This window comes from Coregonus lavaretus (genome assembly GCF_964263955.1).
Source record: "Coregonus lavaretus genome assembly, chromosome: 11".
Classification (NCBI taxonomy): domain Eukaryota; kingdom Metazoa; phylum Chordata; class Actinopteri; order Salmoniformes; family Salmonidae; genus Coregonus; species Coregonus lavaretus.
Genome location: NC_139998.1, coordinates 33861829 through 33880864, shown reverse-complemented (window position 1 = coordinate 33880864; position 19036 = coordinate 33861829). Strand labels below are relative to the sequence as shown.

The 19036-nt window shown below is 43.4% G+C and overlaps 1 protein-coding gene across 1 annotated transcript in view; it reads right to left on the bottom strand.

Annotated features, from left to right (window-relative positions):
* The window catches only part of hydin (HYDIN axonemal central pair apparatus protein), a gene marked incomplete at both ends in the record, with an annotated part of 91972 nt that overhangs the window by 60652 nt on the left and 12284 nt on the right, over window positions 1-19036 (bottom strand). The window contains 7 exons of the mRNA XM_084171896.1: window positions 893-1116; window positions 1886-2004; window positions 2605-2704; window positions 4254-4434; window positions 4684-4885; window positions 17761-17885; window positions 17996-18195. Coding sequence (XP_084028022.1) covers window positions 893-1116; window positions 1886-2004; window positions 2605-2704; window positions 4254-4434; window positions 4684-4885; window positions 17761-17885; window positions 17996-18195 — 1151 coding nt within the window. The remainder of the gene's footprint in view (window positions 1-892; window positions 1117-1885; window positions 2005-2604; window positions 2705-4253; window positions 4435-4683; window positions 4886-17760; window positions 17886-17995; window positions 18196-19036) is intronic.

Sequence of the window (19036 nt, the reverse complement as noted above, 5' to 3'; positions counted from 1 at the left end):
ATTTGTGTTTCGGTAATGAGAGGACCTTAGCTCAATCTGCAAGTAATAGGAGACAGCCAGCAATTGACCACTTCACTAAAGCCCATTCATACCATGTTGGTAAGGTAATGGTTCTCTGACTTTTTCCCAATTTGAGATTTTTAGCCATTTTGGTCATGAGAAGGCAAAGTGTGGTAAAGGGGGTGTTAAGTGAATAAATTAACTTAACTTGTGCTCATCTAAGGACTACTCCTTTAGATGATGCATCAAGGTCAAATAAAACTTTCTTTAAAAACTGCTTGGAGTTTTTTCAGGAACTTGAAAAGGTGGTACGGTAATGTGTTTTTACATAATAAATATTATAGTTTAATGTAAACTTCAACTAGTATACTATTTTTATGATTTATGCATTGTTGAATACCTGTTTCTGATTGGCTTGAAGAGCATTCTAGAGCGTGCATTATTTCCCTATAACACATGGTATATTTGCACGGTAGAAATCAATGGCTATAGTGTATTCTTACATGTTCTATGTTGGAGCTGCTTTTGAAAGCAAAGGTAGCTATCTAGTAAACTTGCCCCCCCCCACCCCACCCAAACCCCCTCTTTGTCAAAATTCTGGTAAAAATGTACAATGTATTTAAAATGAGACAATTTGCCAAAAACTAGACATCTTAGTCTTTGGAATGATAGTTGATTTTTGCAGATCCATCATGGTTTTGTAACTCAATTTGCTACAGACATGTTTAAAACTGGTTTCATGAGAATCACCCAGCTACTGGGGTATGGAGTGATATGTGTCTGGACATGCTTGCCAATGCTTGATGTACTGTACAGACCCTAACAAGACAATGATGGAGAGGTGTGAGGATTGTGCTGAGATGGATGAGAGGGGTGATAGGGCAAGTGTTACCTAAACGTGAGGCTGATAGGCTGCGGGTTTCCCCCCACAGTGAAGATGAACTCCTCAGAGAAGACCCCCAGGGTGCTGGAGGAGAAGCAGACCTCCATGGCGTGGCAGGCCCCAGGGGGAACCATCCCCTCAGTGGGGCTGAAGGAGAAACACTGGCCAAACCCTGAGCTGGGAGGCACCAGCTTGAAGGGAGCCTCAATGCGCCCATTATTAGACAGAAGCACCTGACAAAAGAGTGCATGGATAGTGGAGTCAAATCAGGCTTAAACAGAGAGGGGACATTTGTAGGGAAAACCAACCTATGTAAATGTACAATTTGATTAACCAAGCACTGTTTTCTGTGTGTTCATATTCTCACGTTTTTATCTAGCCTAATCAGGATTCACGTGTATTGTGAGTGCAGTGTATATTCCATGGTCTTATCTACACTTGTTTGCTGGCTTTGTAAAGCTAGCAATACGCTAACAATGCATGATCCAACAGTCTTGTTCTGTGGGAACCAGTTTCACAGGGTTTTACAGTAAGGCTGCCATGAATGCCCTAAAAACAAAAGGGACTTGGTAGGCATACATTTAATAATTAATCTAACAGTGAATTCAAAGAGAGCCTGCCATGTGCTGTTCTATTATAAGACTAACAGTTATACCAATTATATTTCAATTACTCAATTACTCAAAAGTATGTGTATCTGCAGACTACCAGCAGCAATAATGTGATTTATTTTGATGTGAGACACATCTTATTACAGGGGATAATCACAGTGCTGTTCTTGTATTACATCTCTATTTCCTGTCTAACACTTCTACACCTCCAACAGCTGGGACTTTGCACATTATGAGTCTCATTTGTTGGGAGAGCTGATAACCTGGAACAATGGTGTAAAACAAAATGTTGTAACTCTCATTCAGTGTACGTGAAGAAAAAGTTGTGTCATTTTTTGTGTCTTAGCTTTGTTTAATATTGTTAGTACATTTCCTAACTAAGGTTAAGTACCTCATAGCTGTGTTTGGAGCCAATAAAGATGTTACCCATGTCAAGGAGATCAAAGTTGAATTGTAATTTGGGGCCTACCCCCTCCCCATTTATCCGTAGGGGTAGGCGAGACTCAAGGCCTAATGTGGGTAACGAAGAGCACAAAGACAGAGAATACAAAGAAGCATTAAATAAACAAACAGAATATATGTAAACAAACGGGCATGAATCAAGCACATCTGCAGCTCACAGGTGTGTAAATAAAAAATCTAGACATACTGTACATTGCCATTTAGGCAAAAATCAACTCTTTATGACTTGTGTTATTGAGGTCACCACCTGCCCATGAAACTTAGTCAGACATGTAAATTAATGGAAATCTGACCTCCGGCACCGGAAATATAGATGGACACCAAATGCAAATCAACCAACAACTGCTTTGTCAGTATGAGAGGATAGAAATATAATTGTGAACTAACACGTGTTTCTTGCCTTCAGTAATATGGCTAGTAGGCTATATGTTTGGACTATAATACCAGCAAACACCTTTTACAAAATGCATAAATATAATAGATTTTCAGGCCTCGTCACTTTTGATCAAATTCAAGGTGAGGCTTTCTCATCAATGCACCATTTTATTTCTGTTCATCATACTTCTGTTTGTAACATCAAACAGCTCTTAGCCAATACTGTAGTAAATCCATGAGTCTTCTCTCTGATCTAATCACATCAAACATCACCTGTGATGTCGCAATAGACCGTCTGTTGATAAATCTTTGCCTCCTGTGGTTTGAAAATGATGTTGACCTCTGAGGTGGTGTTTGGCCAAATGTCCCCCTCCTGCAGGTAACACAAAGGCAACTTTAAACAATGTGCATCTTACAGTAGCAACACGATTACTGAAATCCTGCTGGAGGAGAAAGTGGTACAGTCCATCATGTGTCAAATTTGTCAAGGCAATTAAAAAGTATATATTATAATACTTCCCCTTATACACTTATGACTCTGCAAGAGCAAAGACAACTCAACACTGATGAAATATACGTATAAAGCTTCAGTCCAAATGATAGAGTCTGTCAAATAGATCAAGTCATCCAGTGGAAAATAAAAGCAGCTGAGTGCTAATGAATGTAGAAAGACACTAATGCAATCATAATCAGCAGATCTCTGTAGAGCAGCAGGACATGTTTGCCTTAGGGTAACTGTGGGGTTCTGGCCTCACTCTGTTGTGATGGAGCACACCTCTTCAAGGTGCTTTGCAGAATATTTGGGTGCAGTTTGTCTCTGGGTTGCTTGGCTTTTTTGGATGCCTTGCTTATTTATTTATTTTTGGGGGGGGGGGGATTTGTGTTTGTTTTCCACTCTGTTTTCCATCTCTCTGACAGTGAGGCATCAAGGGCAAATGATGGTGAGAGTTCCCTTTGGACCTAGTGTGCTTAACAGATGCATAGGGCGAGTTGGGTGTCATCAGGATGGATGAGAGAATGAGTGGCTGTCTCCCCAGGGGCGTCTCAGCCCATCGGTCAGACTCCGAGACAGCAGGTGAAATCAGGTTAGAGGCTGATCAGATCCACGTGGCCATGCCTCTGACTCAGCAGGCACAGTCTCTCGCAGTGTTTGGAAACGCTGATACTTCTCACACACACAAGAACACATGGCCCCTTATAAGTGCATTGCCACAAACACAAATGGTGTTGAAGAATATGAAATGAAATATAGGAATATCCATGGGACTTCTATAGCTGCTGTGGAGCAGTGAGTGACTCACTGCTAGGTGGCAGAATTATAAGCAGAGAGCATTTTAAATGTGCTTTTAAAAGGTTGGGGGTATTTCATCAAAGTGCTGAGATTTGTCTTCCACCACAGCTGAGTAATCCACAGAGCCAGATCTGTCATTGTCACCTGAGGCTGGAGGTGTAAACCAGGCAATGGAAAAACAAAGCCCTACGCTGCAGACACCAAACTGGGTTATAGTGGTTGGTACAGAATACTAGTACAGGGTATGGTGTGATAAAGTGCATCCATGAAATTAGTGTATAACGTTTCCTTAGGCATTGCAATGTAAACCAAAGATTCTTGAGGATTTTAGCATGCAAGTTGGCATGGCTACTGCAGTATAAGCCAATATGATGATATTTGAGAAAACTGTGCCTTCAATGCACTTTGCATGCACTTCGTGACTCAACTACATACTGTGTTAAGTCTGTAGGTTTACTAGAGGAGGAGGATCACCAGGAGTGATTATGTCATGCAATTCATCTTTTGTTTGACTGTGTGTGCACAAAGTCCTTTATGACAGGAACATTGGACTCTACAGTATATAATAAAACATTTGCTATCAGTACACAGTAAAATGAAACTCCCTCCACCCCCTCTCTACATCACACACCAGAGGTTCCACTATGATGTAGTTGTCTGAGAAGGACAGCCATTCCTCCGTCAGCTGCCTGCGTCGGTCCTGGAAGGTGCGTGAAAGCAGGGAGAGACGGTCACGTAGAGTGGGGTCAGCGTCACACTCTGTCAGGAACTGATCCATCTCATCCTCCTCCCGCTGCAGCTCGGAACAGAACCTAGAGCAGAGCAGAGAGATACACAGAGAGAGAGAGAGAGTGGGGGATGAGGTGGGGGATGAGGACAGAGGAGCATCTGAACAGGCTACATAAAACGGCCTTGATCTGGACTGATCATCAAGCTTTTCTGATGATCCATTAGCTAAGGGTCACTTCAGATGTTTGTTTACAAGAAATCAATGTCTGTTGATGTGTTGATCACATTTACATTATGTACATCATGGAGATGAGCATGAACGGACATCCCACCTTAGCTTCTGCTGCTCTTCCTCCACTTTAGTGGCAAAGCTCTTCCACTGGTAGTGGACTAGAGTATCACTCCTGTTCACTATGGAGACTGAGCGTTGGTTGGCCATGGAGATGTAGGTTTTCTCCACTATGACAGAGTTCCTGTCCAGCCTCACATTCACGTCTGCAGATGCTCCATACAGACTGATGTAAACATCCTCCCCTGAGGAGAAACAACAAAGCCCAGACACAAACAGCAACTGAATTATTCAAGAGCACTGTAGCTGTCCAATATATTTGTAGAAAGTAAAAGTACTTGTGGGTAGTTCTAAAATATACAGCCTATTATTTTTCTGGACTTTATGGCAAAGCCCCAAATGTGAAGCTATAGGCTAGCCAGTGTGCTATTATTGGTCGGTGCTTCATAATTGGTCATGGAGATGGCGCTGTTGGGTTAGCATGAAATGTAGACTAAACTGTCTGAACCATCCACAATAATAACAGAGTCTCTCTGGGACCCAGTGGCATTAGCACAAGTCACATGGTTCACACCGGAGCAGCCAACAGAATGAAAACAAAAAAATACAATGCAAAATCGTTGCATAAATCAGCATGTGGAATATGTAAATACCTTCAGCATTTTGTTTTGTTTGGCTAGATTGGTTGCATTCAAAGTAGAGCCATGGTGCTTTAGCAGAGATCCTGACCTGACCCTAACGAGTGAACCGAGCAAAAGTTTTACCCAAAATGAAATAGGCTGGTATTCAAATTGCATCCTGGGTTTAAAACAGGCAGTGAGCACTAGGCAGCCATCAAGCTTCATTAAGCAAAAACATGGATAATGTTAAATTCACCACAAGTAAACACAATGTGATGCTGTGGATCATTACCCAATAGGGTGTATTATTCTAACAATTTTTCCACAACAGTATAGTCGTACATTACATGATTCATATTTTAATCAAAACCTTTACAGAACGCTCAAATCAATTCAATCCGACCTCAGTAGATGGTCTAATATCCCTGTTGATTATCTATTTTTAAAATGAATATATTGCCACAGATTAATTTCTGTAGTTCTATGCTTCCCTTGTCTCTCCCTTCTGGCTATTGGCATAAAATCCATAGTGCGGTTTCAAAATGTATATGGCAAGGTAAGCGAGCGACCCTGGATAAGATTAACAAACTTATAAAGAGGGAAAGATGTAGGAGGACTATCCGTACCAAACTTTAAATTGTATTTCCAGGCACTAGCATTTTGTCCCATCCTAAATTGCTTTAGACATGATTCTTCCACTCCCTGGCTGAGTATAGAGAGACAAATGGTGTCTCCTATTGCCCTGGAAGAGGTGGTCTACACTGATACTGTATATCTCTTAAAGAATGTAAACTACGCTTTGGTCCTATTATTGCTCACACAATTTTTATGTGCTGCAAAATTCAAAAACAATGTAACTGGGAATCATAATGGCATGCCCATACTACAATATTTCACAATAATGCCTTGTGATCTGGAGGGTGGCCTTTTCCATCCCCCCAATGGTCCAAATTTGGAATCCTTACCCTTGCCAATATCATGGACAGTAATGGTTTGAGAACATTCCGAGATTTGAAAGACACATACACATTAACAGGCAACTTCTTCTTTCTATATTTACAACTTAGGTCAGCTATGCTGCATATGGATTCCCTTGGGAAACACAACTACCGAACCATACAATGTTGGGATTTATAAATAAATTATCTGGGCTCCCAAAAGGACTGACCTCTATAATATATAAACAACTTTTGGAAAGCTCATATTCTGAACTAGCCATTAAAAAAGTATGGTCCACTGAGCTAAGTGAATCTGAATCTGAACAACCCTGCTAAGTGAATCTGAACAAAATTTGGAAAATTATAAACTGGGTGGTTCAAGCCCTGAATACTGATTGGCTGACAGCCGTGGTATATCAGACCATATACCGTGGGTATAACAAAACATTAATTTTTACTGCTCTAATTACGTTGGTAACCAGTTTATAATAGCAATAAGGCACCTCGGGGGTTTGTGGAATATGGCCAATATACCACGGCTAAGGGCTGTGTCCAGGCACTCTGTGTTGCGTAGTGCATAAAAACAGGCAAAGCGTCAATACAGGACTAAGAACGAATCGTACTACACCGGCTCCGACGCTCGTCGGATGTGGCAGGGATTTCAAACTATTACAGACTACAAAGGGAAGCACAGCCGCGAGCTGCCCAGTGACACAAGCCTACCAGATGAGCTTAAGCTCAATTCGAGGCAAGCAACACTGAAACATGCATGAGAGCATCAGCTGTTCCGGACTACTGTGTGATCACGCTCTCCGTAGCCGATGTGAGTAAAACCTTTAAACAGGTCAACATTCACAAGGCCGTAGGTCCAGATGGATTACCAGGACGTGTACTCCGAGCATGCGCTGACCAACTGGCAAGTGTCTTCACTGACATTTTCAACCTCTCCCTGTCTGAGTCTGTAATACCAACATGTTTCAAGCAGACCACCATAGTCCCTGTGCCCAAGAACACTAAGGTAACCTGCCTAAATGACTACCGACCCGTAGCACTCACGTCTGTAGCCATGAAGTGCTTTGAAAGGCTGGTCATCGCTCACATCAACACCATTATCCCAGAAACCCTAGACCCACTCCAATTTGCATACCGCCCCAACAGATCCACAGATGATGCAATCTCTATTGCGCTCCACACTGCCCTTTCACACCTGGACAAAAGGAACACCTATGTGAGAATGCTATTCATTGACTACAGCTCAGCGTTCAACACCATAGTGCCCTCAAAGCTCATTACTAAGATAAGGACCCTGGGACAAAACACCTCCGTCTGCAACTGGATCCTGGACTTCCTGACGGGCCGCCCCCAGGTGGTAAGGGTAGGTAACAACATATCCACCACGCTGATCCTCAACACGGGGGCCCCTCAGGGGTACGTGCTCAGTCCCCTCCTGTACTCCCTGTTCATTCTTGACGGCATGGCCAGGCACGACTCCAAAACCATCATTAAGTTTGCCGATAACACAACAGTGGTAGGCCTGATAACCGACAACGACGAGACAGCCTATAGGGAGAAGGTCAGAGACCTGGCTGTGTGGTGCCAGGACAACAACCTCTCCCTCAATGTGTTCAAGACAAAGGAGATGATTGTGGACTACAGGAAAAAGAAGAGGACCGAGCACGCCCCCATTCTAATCGACGGGGCTGTAGTGGAGCAGGTTGAGAGCTTCAAGTTCCTTGGTGTCCACATCAACAACAAACTAACATGGTCCAAGCACACCAAGACAGTTGTGAAGAGGGCACGACAAAACCTATTCCTCCTAAGGAGACTGAAAAGATTTGGCAGATCCTCAAAGGTTATACAGCTGCACCATCGAGAGCATCCTGACTGATTGCTTCACCGCCTGGTATGGCAACTGCTTGGCCTCCGACCGCAAGGTATGGCAACTGCGTACGGCCCAGTACATCATTGGGGCCAAGCTTCCTGCCATCCAGGACCTCTATACCAGGCGGTGTCAGAGGAAGGCCCTACAAATGGTCAAAGACTCCAACCACCCTAGTCATAGACTGTTCTCTCTGCTACCGCATGGCAAGCGGTACCGGAGTGCCAAGTCTATGTCCAAGAGGCTTCTAAACAGCTTCAACCCCCAAGCCATAAGACTACTGAACATCTAATCAAATGGTTACCCAGACTATTTGCATCCTTGGGAGCAATTTCCAAACGCCTGAAGGTACCACGTTCATCTGTACAAACAATAGTACGCAACTATAAACACCATGGAACCATGCAGCCGTCATACCGCTCAGGAAGGAGACACATTCTGTCTCCTAGAGATGAACGTACTTTGGTGCGAAAAGTGCTAATCAATCCCAGAACAAAAGCAAAGGACCTTGTGAAGATGCTGGAGGAAACAGGTACAAACGTATCTATATCCACAGTAAAACGAGTCCTATATTGACATAACCTAAAAGTCCGCTCAGCAAGGAAGACGCCACTGCTCCAAAACCACCATAAAAAAGCCAGACTACGGTTTGCAACTGCACATGGGGACAAAGATCGTACTTTTTGGAGAAATGTCCTCTGGTCTGGTGAAAAAAAAATAGAACTGTTTGGCCATAATGACCATCGTTATGTTTGGAAGAAAAAGGGGGTTGCTTGCAAGCCGAAGAACACCATCCCAACAGTTAGGCACGGAGGTGGCAGCATCATGCTGTGGGGGTGCTTTGCTGCAGGAGGGACTGGTGCACTTCACAAAATAGATGGCATAATGAGGAAGGAAAATTATGTGGATATATTGAAGCAACATCTCAAGACATAATTCAGGAAGTTAAAGCTTGGTCGCAAATGGGTCTTCCAAATGGACAATGACCCCAAGCATACTTCCAATGTTGTGACAAAATAGTTTAAGGACAACAAAGTAAAGGTATTGGAGTGGCCATCACAAAGCCCTGACTTCAATCCTATAGAAAATGTGTGGGCAGAACTGAAAAAGCGTGTGCGAGCAAGGAGGCCTACAAACCTGACTCAGTTACACCAGCTCTGTCAGGAGGAATGGGCCAAAATTCATCCAACTTATTGTGGAAAGCTTGTGGAAGGCTACCCGGAACGTTTGATCCAAGTTAAACAATTTAAAGGCAATCCTACCAAATACTAAATGAGTGTATGTAAACTTTTGACCCACTGGGAATGTTATGAAATAAATTAAAGCTGAAATAAATCATTCTCTCTATTATTATTCTAACGTTTCACATTCTTAAAATAAAGTAGTGATCCTAACTGACCTAAAACAGGGAATATTTACTCGATTAAATGTCAGGAATTGTGAAAAACTGAGTTTAAATGTATTTGGCTAAGGTGTATGTAAACTTCCGACTTCAACTGTACATATTACCTCAATTACCTCAACTAACCGGTGCCCCTGCACGTTGACTCGGTACCAGTACCCCCTGTATGTAGCCTCGCTATTGTTATTTTACTGCTGCTCTTTAATTATTTGTAACTTTTATTTCGTATGATTTTATATTGTATTTTTTTGTGTGATTTCTTTTGGTATTCTTTCTTAAAACTGCATTGTTGGTTAAGGGTTTGTAAGTAAACATTTCACTGTAAGGTTTACACCTGTTGTATTCGGCGCATGTGACAAATAACATTTTATTTTATTTTATTTAGCCGTGGTATATTGGCAATATAACACACCTCCTCTGGCCTTATTGCTTAAATATAACCTTGGCATCCCATAATCCGAACCATCAACTTTGTTTTGTTCACAGACTGTATTTCAAACGAAGGAAAAGTTGCCAATGAAATTGGCCCCAACTCCCAACTGTTCACTCAGTCCTCTAAATCAGAAAGGCACATTCCTTCAAATTATGTGGGAATGCCCTGCAGTTAAATGCTTCTGGGACAAAGTAAAAAAAATCATTTCGAAGTGCGAATATAAATATTTGATAGGTTGCATTTACTATGTTAATTAACGATGATAGCTCCTTAAATCTCTCAATCAATCAGAGATGATTACTGCAGGCAGGCAGCACTGCTGCAAAAAAAAGATGTTGGCTCTTAGAGGGCAAACGCCCCACTCTCTCCCAATTTGCCAGTGGATACAGTTACTATTAGAAGTTATAAGGTTTGAATTTTAGACAGCGAGAATGAATGGTGCTAGTCAAGGAACAATTGAGGCCAGGACAAATACACTTAACTCCATAAAGAATCATCTCAGCTAAAGCCCAACACATACAAATAAACAATCCATAAAGCCCAACACATACAGTGCCTTCGGAAAGTATTCAGACCCACTTACTTTTTCCACATTTTGTTACGTTACAGCCTTATTCTAAAATTGATTAAATAAATACAAATCCTCAGCAATCCAGACACAATATCCCATAATGACAAAGCGAAAACAGTTTTTTAAATAATAATACCTTATTTACATAAGTATTCAGACCCTTTGCTATGAGACTCGAAATAGAGCTCAGGTGCATCCTGATTCCATTGATCATCCTTGAGATTTTTCTACAACTTGATTGGAGTCCACCTGTGGTAAATTCAATTGATTGGACATGATTTGGAAAGGCCCACTCCTGTCTATATAAGGTCCCACAGTTGACAGTGCGTGTCAGAGAAAAAACCAAGCCATGAGGTCGAAGGAATTGTCCGTAGAGCTCCAAGACACGATTGTGTTGAGGCACAGATCTGGGGAAGGGTACCAAAAACTTTATGCAGCATTGAAGGTCCCCAAGATCACAGTGGCTTCCATCATTCTTAAATGCAAGAAGTTTGGAATCACCAAGACTCTTCCTAGAGCTGGCCGCCCAGCCAAACTGAGCAATCGGGAGAGAAGGGAGGTGCCCAAGAACCTGATGGTCAGTCTGACAGAGCTCTAGAGTTCCTCTGTGGAGATGGGAGAACCTTCCAGAAGGACAACAATCTCTGCAGCACTCCACCAATCAGGCCTTTACCGTAGAGTGGCCAGACGGAAGCCACTCCTCAGTAAAATGCACATGAAAGCCCGCTTGGAGTTTGCCAAAAGGCACCTAAAGACTCTCAGACCATGAGAAACAAGATTATCTGGTCTGATGACACCAAAATTGAACTCTTTGTCCTGAATGCCAAGCGTCACTTCTTGAGGAAACCTGGCACCATCCCTAAGGTGAAGCATGGTGGTGGCAGCATCATGTTGTGGGGATGTTTTTCAGCGGCAGGGACTGGGAGACTACTCAGGATTGAGGCAAAGATGAACAGAGCAAAGTATTGAGAGATCCTTGATGAAAACCTGCTCCAGAGCTCAGGACCTCAGACTGGGGCAAAGGTTCACCTTCCAACAGGACAACGACCCTAAGAACAGAGCCAAGACAACATAGGAGTGGCTTTGGGAAACTTTCTGAATGTCCTTGAATGGCCCGGCAAGAGCCCGGACTTGAACCCGATCTAACATCTCTGAAAAGACCTGAAAATAGCTGTGCAGCGACGCTACCCATTCAACCTGACAGAGCTTGAGAGAATCTGCAGAGAAGAATTGGAGAAACTCCCCAAATACAGGTGTGCCAAGCTTATAGCGTTATACCCAAGAAGACTTGAGGCTGTAATCGCTGCCAAAGGTGCTTCAACAAAGTACAGAGTAAAGGGTCTGAATACTTATGTAAATGTATTATTTCAGTTTTTTATTTTTAATACATTTGCAAAAAAATCTAAAAACCTGTTTTTGCTTTGTCATTATGTGGTATTGTGTGCAGATTCATGAGGGGGGAAAAACAATTTAATCAATTTTAGAATAAGGCTGTAACGTAACAAAATGTGGAAAAAGTCAAGGGGTCTGAATACTTTCCGAATGCACTGTACATACTATATACATTTTACGGACACTATCTATTTTACAATAGTTATCTTTTGTTTGATTTTGAATATCAATGTCACAACCTCAGAAATCTATCCACTTTTCCTTTTATCCACCAATTTCTCTTGTGGAACACCCAAGAAGACCTATTACAGTTGTGTTACTGTGAGAACTCAGTGAACAGCACTCTGTTGGGACCAAGGGACAATGCAAGGTAGGTGAGCATGCTCGCTACGGTAGTTGCTGCTCAGTTAAATAACCTAATGTTGTCTCAGGAGGATCCGTAGCTGATTAGTAGCTTCTCCAAAGCAAAGATACACTTAAAACCAACACATATTAATGACGACAAGCCTGTAGATTTTTTTTTTTACATATCTGTCAGGTGCAATAAAGCTGTAAGAAATAATAGAAAAGAGGGGGAAATGAAGGGACCATAATTATCGCTGACATCCTGATGCTATGACAACGGTTGACGGGCAAGAAAAACTACCCTCTCTCCCCCACTGGTCGAGCCAATATCATGCTTTCATCATCTAATTTTCTCAAGAGATTAATTCTGTATGGCCATCAGTTTCCAGGCTACGCAGAGGACATTTTAACCTCAGCTGATACTACTGCTGGATGTTCTCCCTTTGATTGCCCATGCTGCATTTGACAGGAGACTTGAGCACTCAGTGAACAGCTCTTTAAAAAATTCTGAAGATTCTGCTGGAGCGCTGCTGGTGAGGAGAGGGTGAGCAGAGCCTTTCAGGGCTGCAGTGTGTGTGTGTTGGGGGGGGGGGGGGGGGGGGGGGGGGGAGACATTTCGCCGGTCCCCACAAGGGAAAAGGCTATTTTAGCCTTAGGGGTTAGGTTTATGGTTAGGGATACAATTAGGATTAGGGTTAGAATTAGGGTTAGGGGTTAGAATTTGGGTAAGGAGTTAGGGTTAGGGATTTGGCGTTAAGGTAAGTGTTAGGGAAAAAAATATTTAAAATTGAAATCAATTGTTTGGTCCCCACAAGGATACTAAAACAGACGTGTGTGAGTGTGTGTGTGCTCCTGCGATTTCCTAAAAGACTGCAGATAGTCAAGGCAGAGGCAGAGTCTAGGGTAAACTCATCAAGGAACTGTCTCTTTGCTCCTAAATATGAGAGCAGCTAAAAGACTATTACTAATTCATACATTTCAGTAGCAAAGGTAGCCTGTCTTAAACCCACTGATAGCATTTCTCCTGTGTGAACATTGTTGCTGGTTTTTATCTAGAACAGGGTTCCCCAATAGGCGGCCAAATTCTTCCCGCAGGTGATTTTATTTGGCCCCCCAAGTAAAAAATATTAAAAGATATTTGAATTTTCGTTGTTGGACATAAAATACTGTAAAATCAGCAGAGAATCAGCTCAAACATATTTTAATTTAGGAAATCTGTTCCCAAGTATTCCCACGCATAAATAGAGAGGCATATGTGATCGTATCCCAATATAATCAAGGTTTGAAATGATTCTGTTTTTGTCAAATACTATATCTGTTTGGGGTCAATTTGCAGTGTACAAGTTATTTATAACTATGTTCCGGCCTCCCGACCATCCGCTCAAGGAAAAACCGGCCCACGGCTGAATGTAATTGGGGACCCCTGATCTAGCACGTCAAGCACAAGAGAGAGAGTCCCATTTATTGTCTCCTGTCAAGTAGAAACCGAGTATCCAGGCAGGAGCAATGATAGAAACCTGACCCGTTTGCATTATTGTGTTAATTTTAGGAAAATTACATAGCAGTGACAGGGGAGCTGGATTCATATCTAGCTAGATGGTTGTCATATTGAATCTCAGTATTAGCAGTCACAGCCTTGAGCAAAGGAGCCTAATTTGTCACGCTTCGGCTACTATGGCTCCCGAGTGGCGCAGCGGTCTAAGGCACTGTCTCTCAGTGCTTGAGGCGTCACTACAGATCCCCTGGTTCCATTCCAGGCTGTATCACAACCGGCCGTGATTGGGAGTCCCATAGGGCAGCGCACAATTGGCCCAGCGTCGTCCAGGTTTGGCCGGTGTAGGCCGTCATTGTAAATAAGAATTTGTTCTTTACTGACTTGCCTAGTTAAATAAAGGTTAAATTAAAAAATCCTATAAAATATGTACATTTGTCCTAGATGAAGGCTCCTGGAGGGCAAATTAATAAATCAATAGATGGATTGATTAGCATAGATGGACACTGTATGTACAGTAGAATCACTGCTAAACCAGGGAGAGATAAATGCAACCACCCCTGCCAAAATTTTACCATGTTTGAAATGACATGTTCATGGATCAAAAATGTACAGTACTACTTGTTCCGTACTTCTTGACAAGATACTCATGATTTGCTCCGTTCACTGGCTCCAGAGGGTAACCTCCAGAGCAGCTTAATCTGAAACATACATGAGAAGGAGACAGGGAAAGGTGCTGAATTAAAAATGATACAACCCTGATGGGCCTAAAGTGGTCTTTTTAGAGAAGAGCACATTATAAAATGTTAATGCTGCTGCCCTTCACTAGACCTGTGTGTTTATGCAGTGAGACAGCAGACCACCAAGCACCACCTGAGCCAAACTGATACACACATGCGTGCACTCGCACACAAACACGCATGCACGCACGGATGCACGCACACACTCATGCACATGCACATGCACACACACACACACTCATCAATCAAGTACTCTGTCTTTTAATTGGTTTACTGTATCTCACACAGATACAGTTCTCCATCACATCTTAATTCACCTTTTATCAACTTTCAATTATACCAAAGGCTTGTCAAAAGAATTAAGTGATAAAGGGGGACCACTCTAAATCCTCCATCAAGTCTGGATTTCACCATAGTCTAAACCCTTTTATCAATCTTTAACACCACAATCACCTTGGAATTCTACAAGGTCACTTTGCCAGCACTACCCATCATCACAATCACAAACATGGGACAGTTTATGATCTTGAATTGAGCCAAAAATAACTGCACATCCGCTTACATTCCATCTGGAACAGATAACATATCGGGGTTTCCAATAGAGTTCTATCAATATCTCAAACCATTAACTGGTATAATCACACAAACAAAACAAGAGATATGTGTCTCCAGGGGCTGCCCATTCTAACTGGGCTGACCACACTGCTATAGGCAACAGATAACACCAGCACCCCCAACCATCCACACTCATAATAGGACATATGCTAATTAGGGTGTTTTCCCTCTCCGCTAGGTGCAACCTGTGTGAAAGAGCAGAGATTAAAGACTGTGTGAATAAATGCCCCTGAAATGATTAACACTGTTTTACCATTCCTGCTGCAGGGTCATTATGAAGGGGATATTTAATTATTTTGTTCACAGCGAATGTATAAACAGATTCATCCTTTTAGTTCCACTCCATTTGATGTAGTTGATTATCTTTATGCAAAAATCATATGTAACGTGAGTGTGTGTATGCATGTGTTTCTGTGAAGTACCTTACTAGTGAAGAGCAAGTACTTGTGTGCTAGTGTAATGCAAAGTGAGTGGGCCTATCTGTGGGGACTCTGGGGAGAGGTGTACACTGAGTGTACAAAACATTAAGAACACCCGCTCTTTCCATGACATAGACTGAGACTGACCAGGTGAATCCAGGTGAAATCTATGATCTCTTACTGATGTCACTTTTAAGCCTTGAGACAATTGAGACATGGATTGTGTGTGTGCTATTCAGAGGGTGAATGGGCAAGACAAAATATTTAAGCGCCTTTGAATGGGGTATGGTAGTAGGTGCCAGGCGCACCGGTTTGTCAAGAACTGCAACGCTGATGGGTTTTTCATGCTCAACAGTATCCCGTGTGTGTCAAGAACAGTCCACCACCCAAAGGACATCCAGCCAACTTGACACAACTGTGGGAAGCATTGGAGGCAACATGGGCCAGCATCCCTGTGAAACGCTTTCGACACCTTGAAGAGTCCATTTCCAGAAGAATTGAGGCTGTTCTGAGGGCAAAAGGGCTCCTAATGTTTTGTACACTCAGTGTATATTGTGTATGGTTTGTACGTTGGGGGGGGGGGTTGGATGTAGATGGTTGTAGAGTATAGATGCATGTCTAACATCAGTATAATGGTGACCATTTATAAAGTTCCAAGGATACTGCACCCCTCCTCAAAAAACTTACATTCGATCCCTCCGATGTCAACAACTACAGACCAGTATCCCTTCTTTCTTTTCTCTCCAAAACTCTTGAGCGTGCCGTCTCTTGCCAACTCTCCTGCTATCTCTCTCAGAATGACCTTCTTGATCCAAACCAGTCAGGTTTCAAGACTGGTCATTCAACTGAGACTGCTCTTCTCTGTGTCACGGAGGCTCTCCACACTGCTAAAGCTAACTCTCTCTCCTCTGCTCTTATCCTTCCAGACCTATCCGCTGCCTTTGATACTGTGAACCATCAGATCCTCCTCTCCACCCTCTCCGAGTTGGGCATCTCCGGCGCTGCTCACTCTTGGATTGCGTCCTACCTGACAGGTCGCTCCTACCAGGTGGCGTGGCGAGAATCTGTCTTCGCACCACGTGCTCTCACCACTGGTGTCCCCCAGGGCTCAGTTCTAGGCCCTCTCCTATTCTCTCTATACACCAAGTCACTTGGCTCTGTCATATCCTCACATGGTCTCTCCTATCATTGCTACGCAGACGACACACAATTAATTTTCTCCTTTCCCCCTTCTGATAACCAGGTGGCAAATTGCATCTCTGCATGTCTGGCAGACATATCAGTGTGGATGTCGGATCACCACCTCAAGCTGAACCTCGGCAAGACGGACCTGCTCTTCCTCCCTGGGAAGGACTGCCCGCTCCATGATCTCGCCATCACGGTTGACAACTCCATTGTGTCCTCCTCCCAGAGTGCAAAGAGCCTTGGCGTGACCCTGGACAACACCCTGTCGTTCTCTGCTAACATCAAAGCGGTGACCCGATCCTTCAGGTTCATGCTCTACAACATTCGCAGAGTACGACCCTACCTTACACAGAAAGCAGCACAGGTCCTAATCCAGGCACTTGTCATCTCCCGTCTGGATTACTGCAACTCGCTGTTGGCTGGGCTCCCTGCCTGTGCCATTAAACCCCTACAATTTATCCAGAACGCCGCAGCCCGTCTGGTGTTCGACCTTCCCAAGTTCTCTCATGTCACCCCGCTCCTCTGCACACTCCACTGGCTTCCAGTTGAGGCTTGCATCTACTACAAGACCATGGTGCTTGCCTACGGAGCTGTGAGGGGAACGGCACCTCCTTATTTTCAGGCTCTGATCAGACCCTACACCCAAACGAGGGCACTACGTTCATCCACCTCTGGCCTGCTAGCTCCCCTACCTCTACAGAAGCACAGTTCCCGCTCAGCCCAGTCAAAGCTATTTGCTGCTCTGGCACCCCAATGGTGGAACAAGCTCCCCCACGACGCCAGGACAGCGGAGTCACTGACCACCTTCCGGAGACACTTGAAACCCTACCTCTTTAAGGAATACCTGGAATAGTATAAAGTAATCCTTCTACCCCCCCCCCCCCCCCCCCCTCCCCCACCCTCCCATAAAAAAAAAGAAGAAAAAAAGTGGTTGTCCCACTTGCTATCATAAGTTGAATGCACCAATTTGTAAGTCGCTCCGGATAAGAGCGTCTGCTAAATGATGTAAATGTAAATGTAAATGATACTGAATCTTGTCTAGCCAGACCTGTGTGGTGTAGCTGCTGCTTCATAGTAATGGTAATGCACCTGTATGGTAGTGAAGCAGCAGGTCCTGGCTGTGGTCTCCTGCAGTCTTGGGGAGGAAGTCTACTGTCACCTGCATGCTCTCTCCAACACCAATAGTTCCAAGAGGGGGCTCCACTGAAAAAGGGCTTGGCAGAACAAAGGCATGGACAGGTAGAAATGGTTGGTTTAGCATGGAGTACTTGGGCTAGAACAGACTAGAGACTAGAACAGACTCCTACCATAGATCATCTCTCACCTGTGTGTGCTTAGCTGGAACTTGGCCTCACAGTTGCCAATGTTGCGCACCAGCAGGGTCTTCTGTGAGGAACACTTCACAGGGCACAGAGAGAAGTGCAGGTGGTCAGGGAAGTCTAGGATGGCCCGCGCCCCGATCGCCCGGATAGGAACCTCAAACCTCTCCCTCTCTGTCACACAGATGAGCCTGTGGATGTAGTCCTGGGAGAGAGGGGAGGAGAGCTTACTTTATGAAGTTCACAAGGACAGCACAGCGGTAGATTTCAGATTAAACTTTGATCAGTTTCTTATTGGATGCTGTCTCATGTGGTGCATGAAGGACATGTCCTGATCAACAATGTCTTGGAACTATAACACATGCATAACCAAAGGTTCACTGCTGCTCCAATTGTTCACATCTTGTCATGACATTTAGAAGAAGTATGTTGTTTTTTCGGGGGTCTGTCATCCAAACAGTCCTCATCTCTCCCTATTGTCTCCATACAGATGAGTTGGCTCCAGGCCTGATTATGTTGCCAAGGGCCCTGAATCTCTCTAACAACTGCACTCTGTATTAATGTGCAAGCAGAGCAAAGCAGATTACCTGGCCATATTAGAGCCTGGAGAATGGCAGCTAATGGAATGAGAGTAGGCGGTGGTGGAAACATTCCCTCTCATGCCCATGCTCATCAAAGCACACTCTCTGATAGAATTACAGTGCAGAGGCGCATTAACAAGGAATATGAGCTTTGATATTGATGTTTCACCGTGTTGTCATTACTGAAGACGAAAACCTGAAGCATTGAAATCTTTCATTCAGACCAAGGGTAATGAATGAGATTGGTTTCATAACTAGGCCTACATTTCTTTCAGTAATGTTCAGAACATAAGAAAGATGTTTTTCGTTTTAAATCAGAAAGAGGAAATTTCATGAGCATCAATAGATTGAATAAAGTTGGAATAAAGTTGGAAACACTTGTTTGCTTTGATCCATAGCATTAAAATAAAACGTAATAGTTTATTGCAACTTTACAGTGTTCCAGTTGTTTGTTAAGTGTGTTGC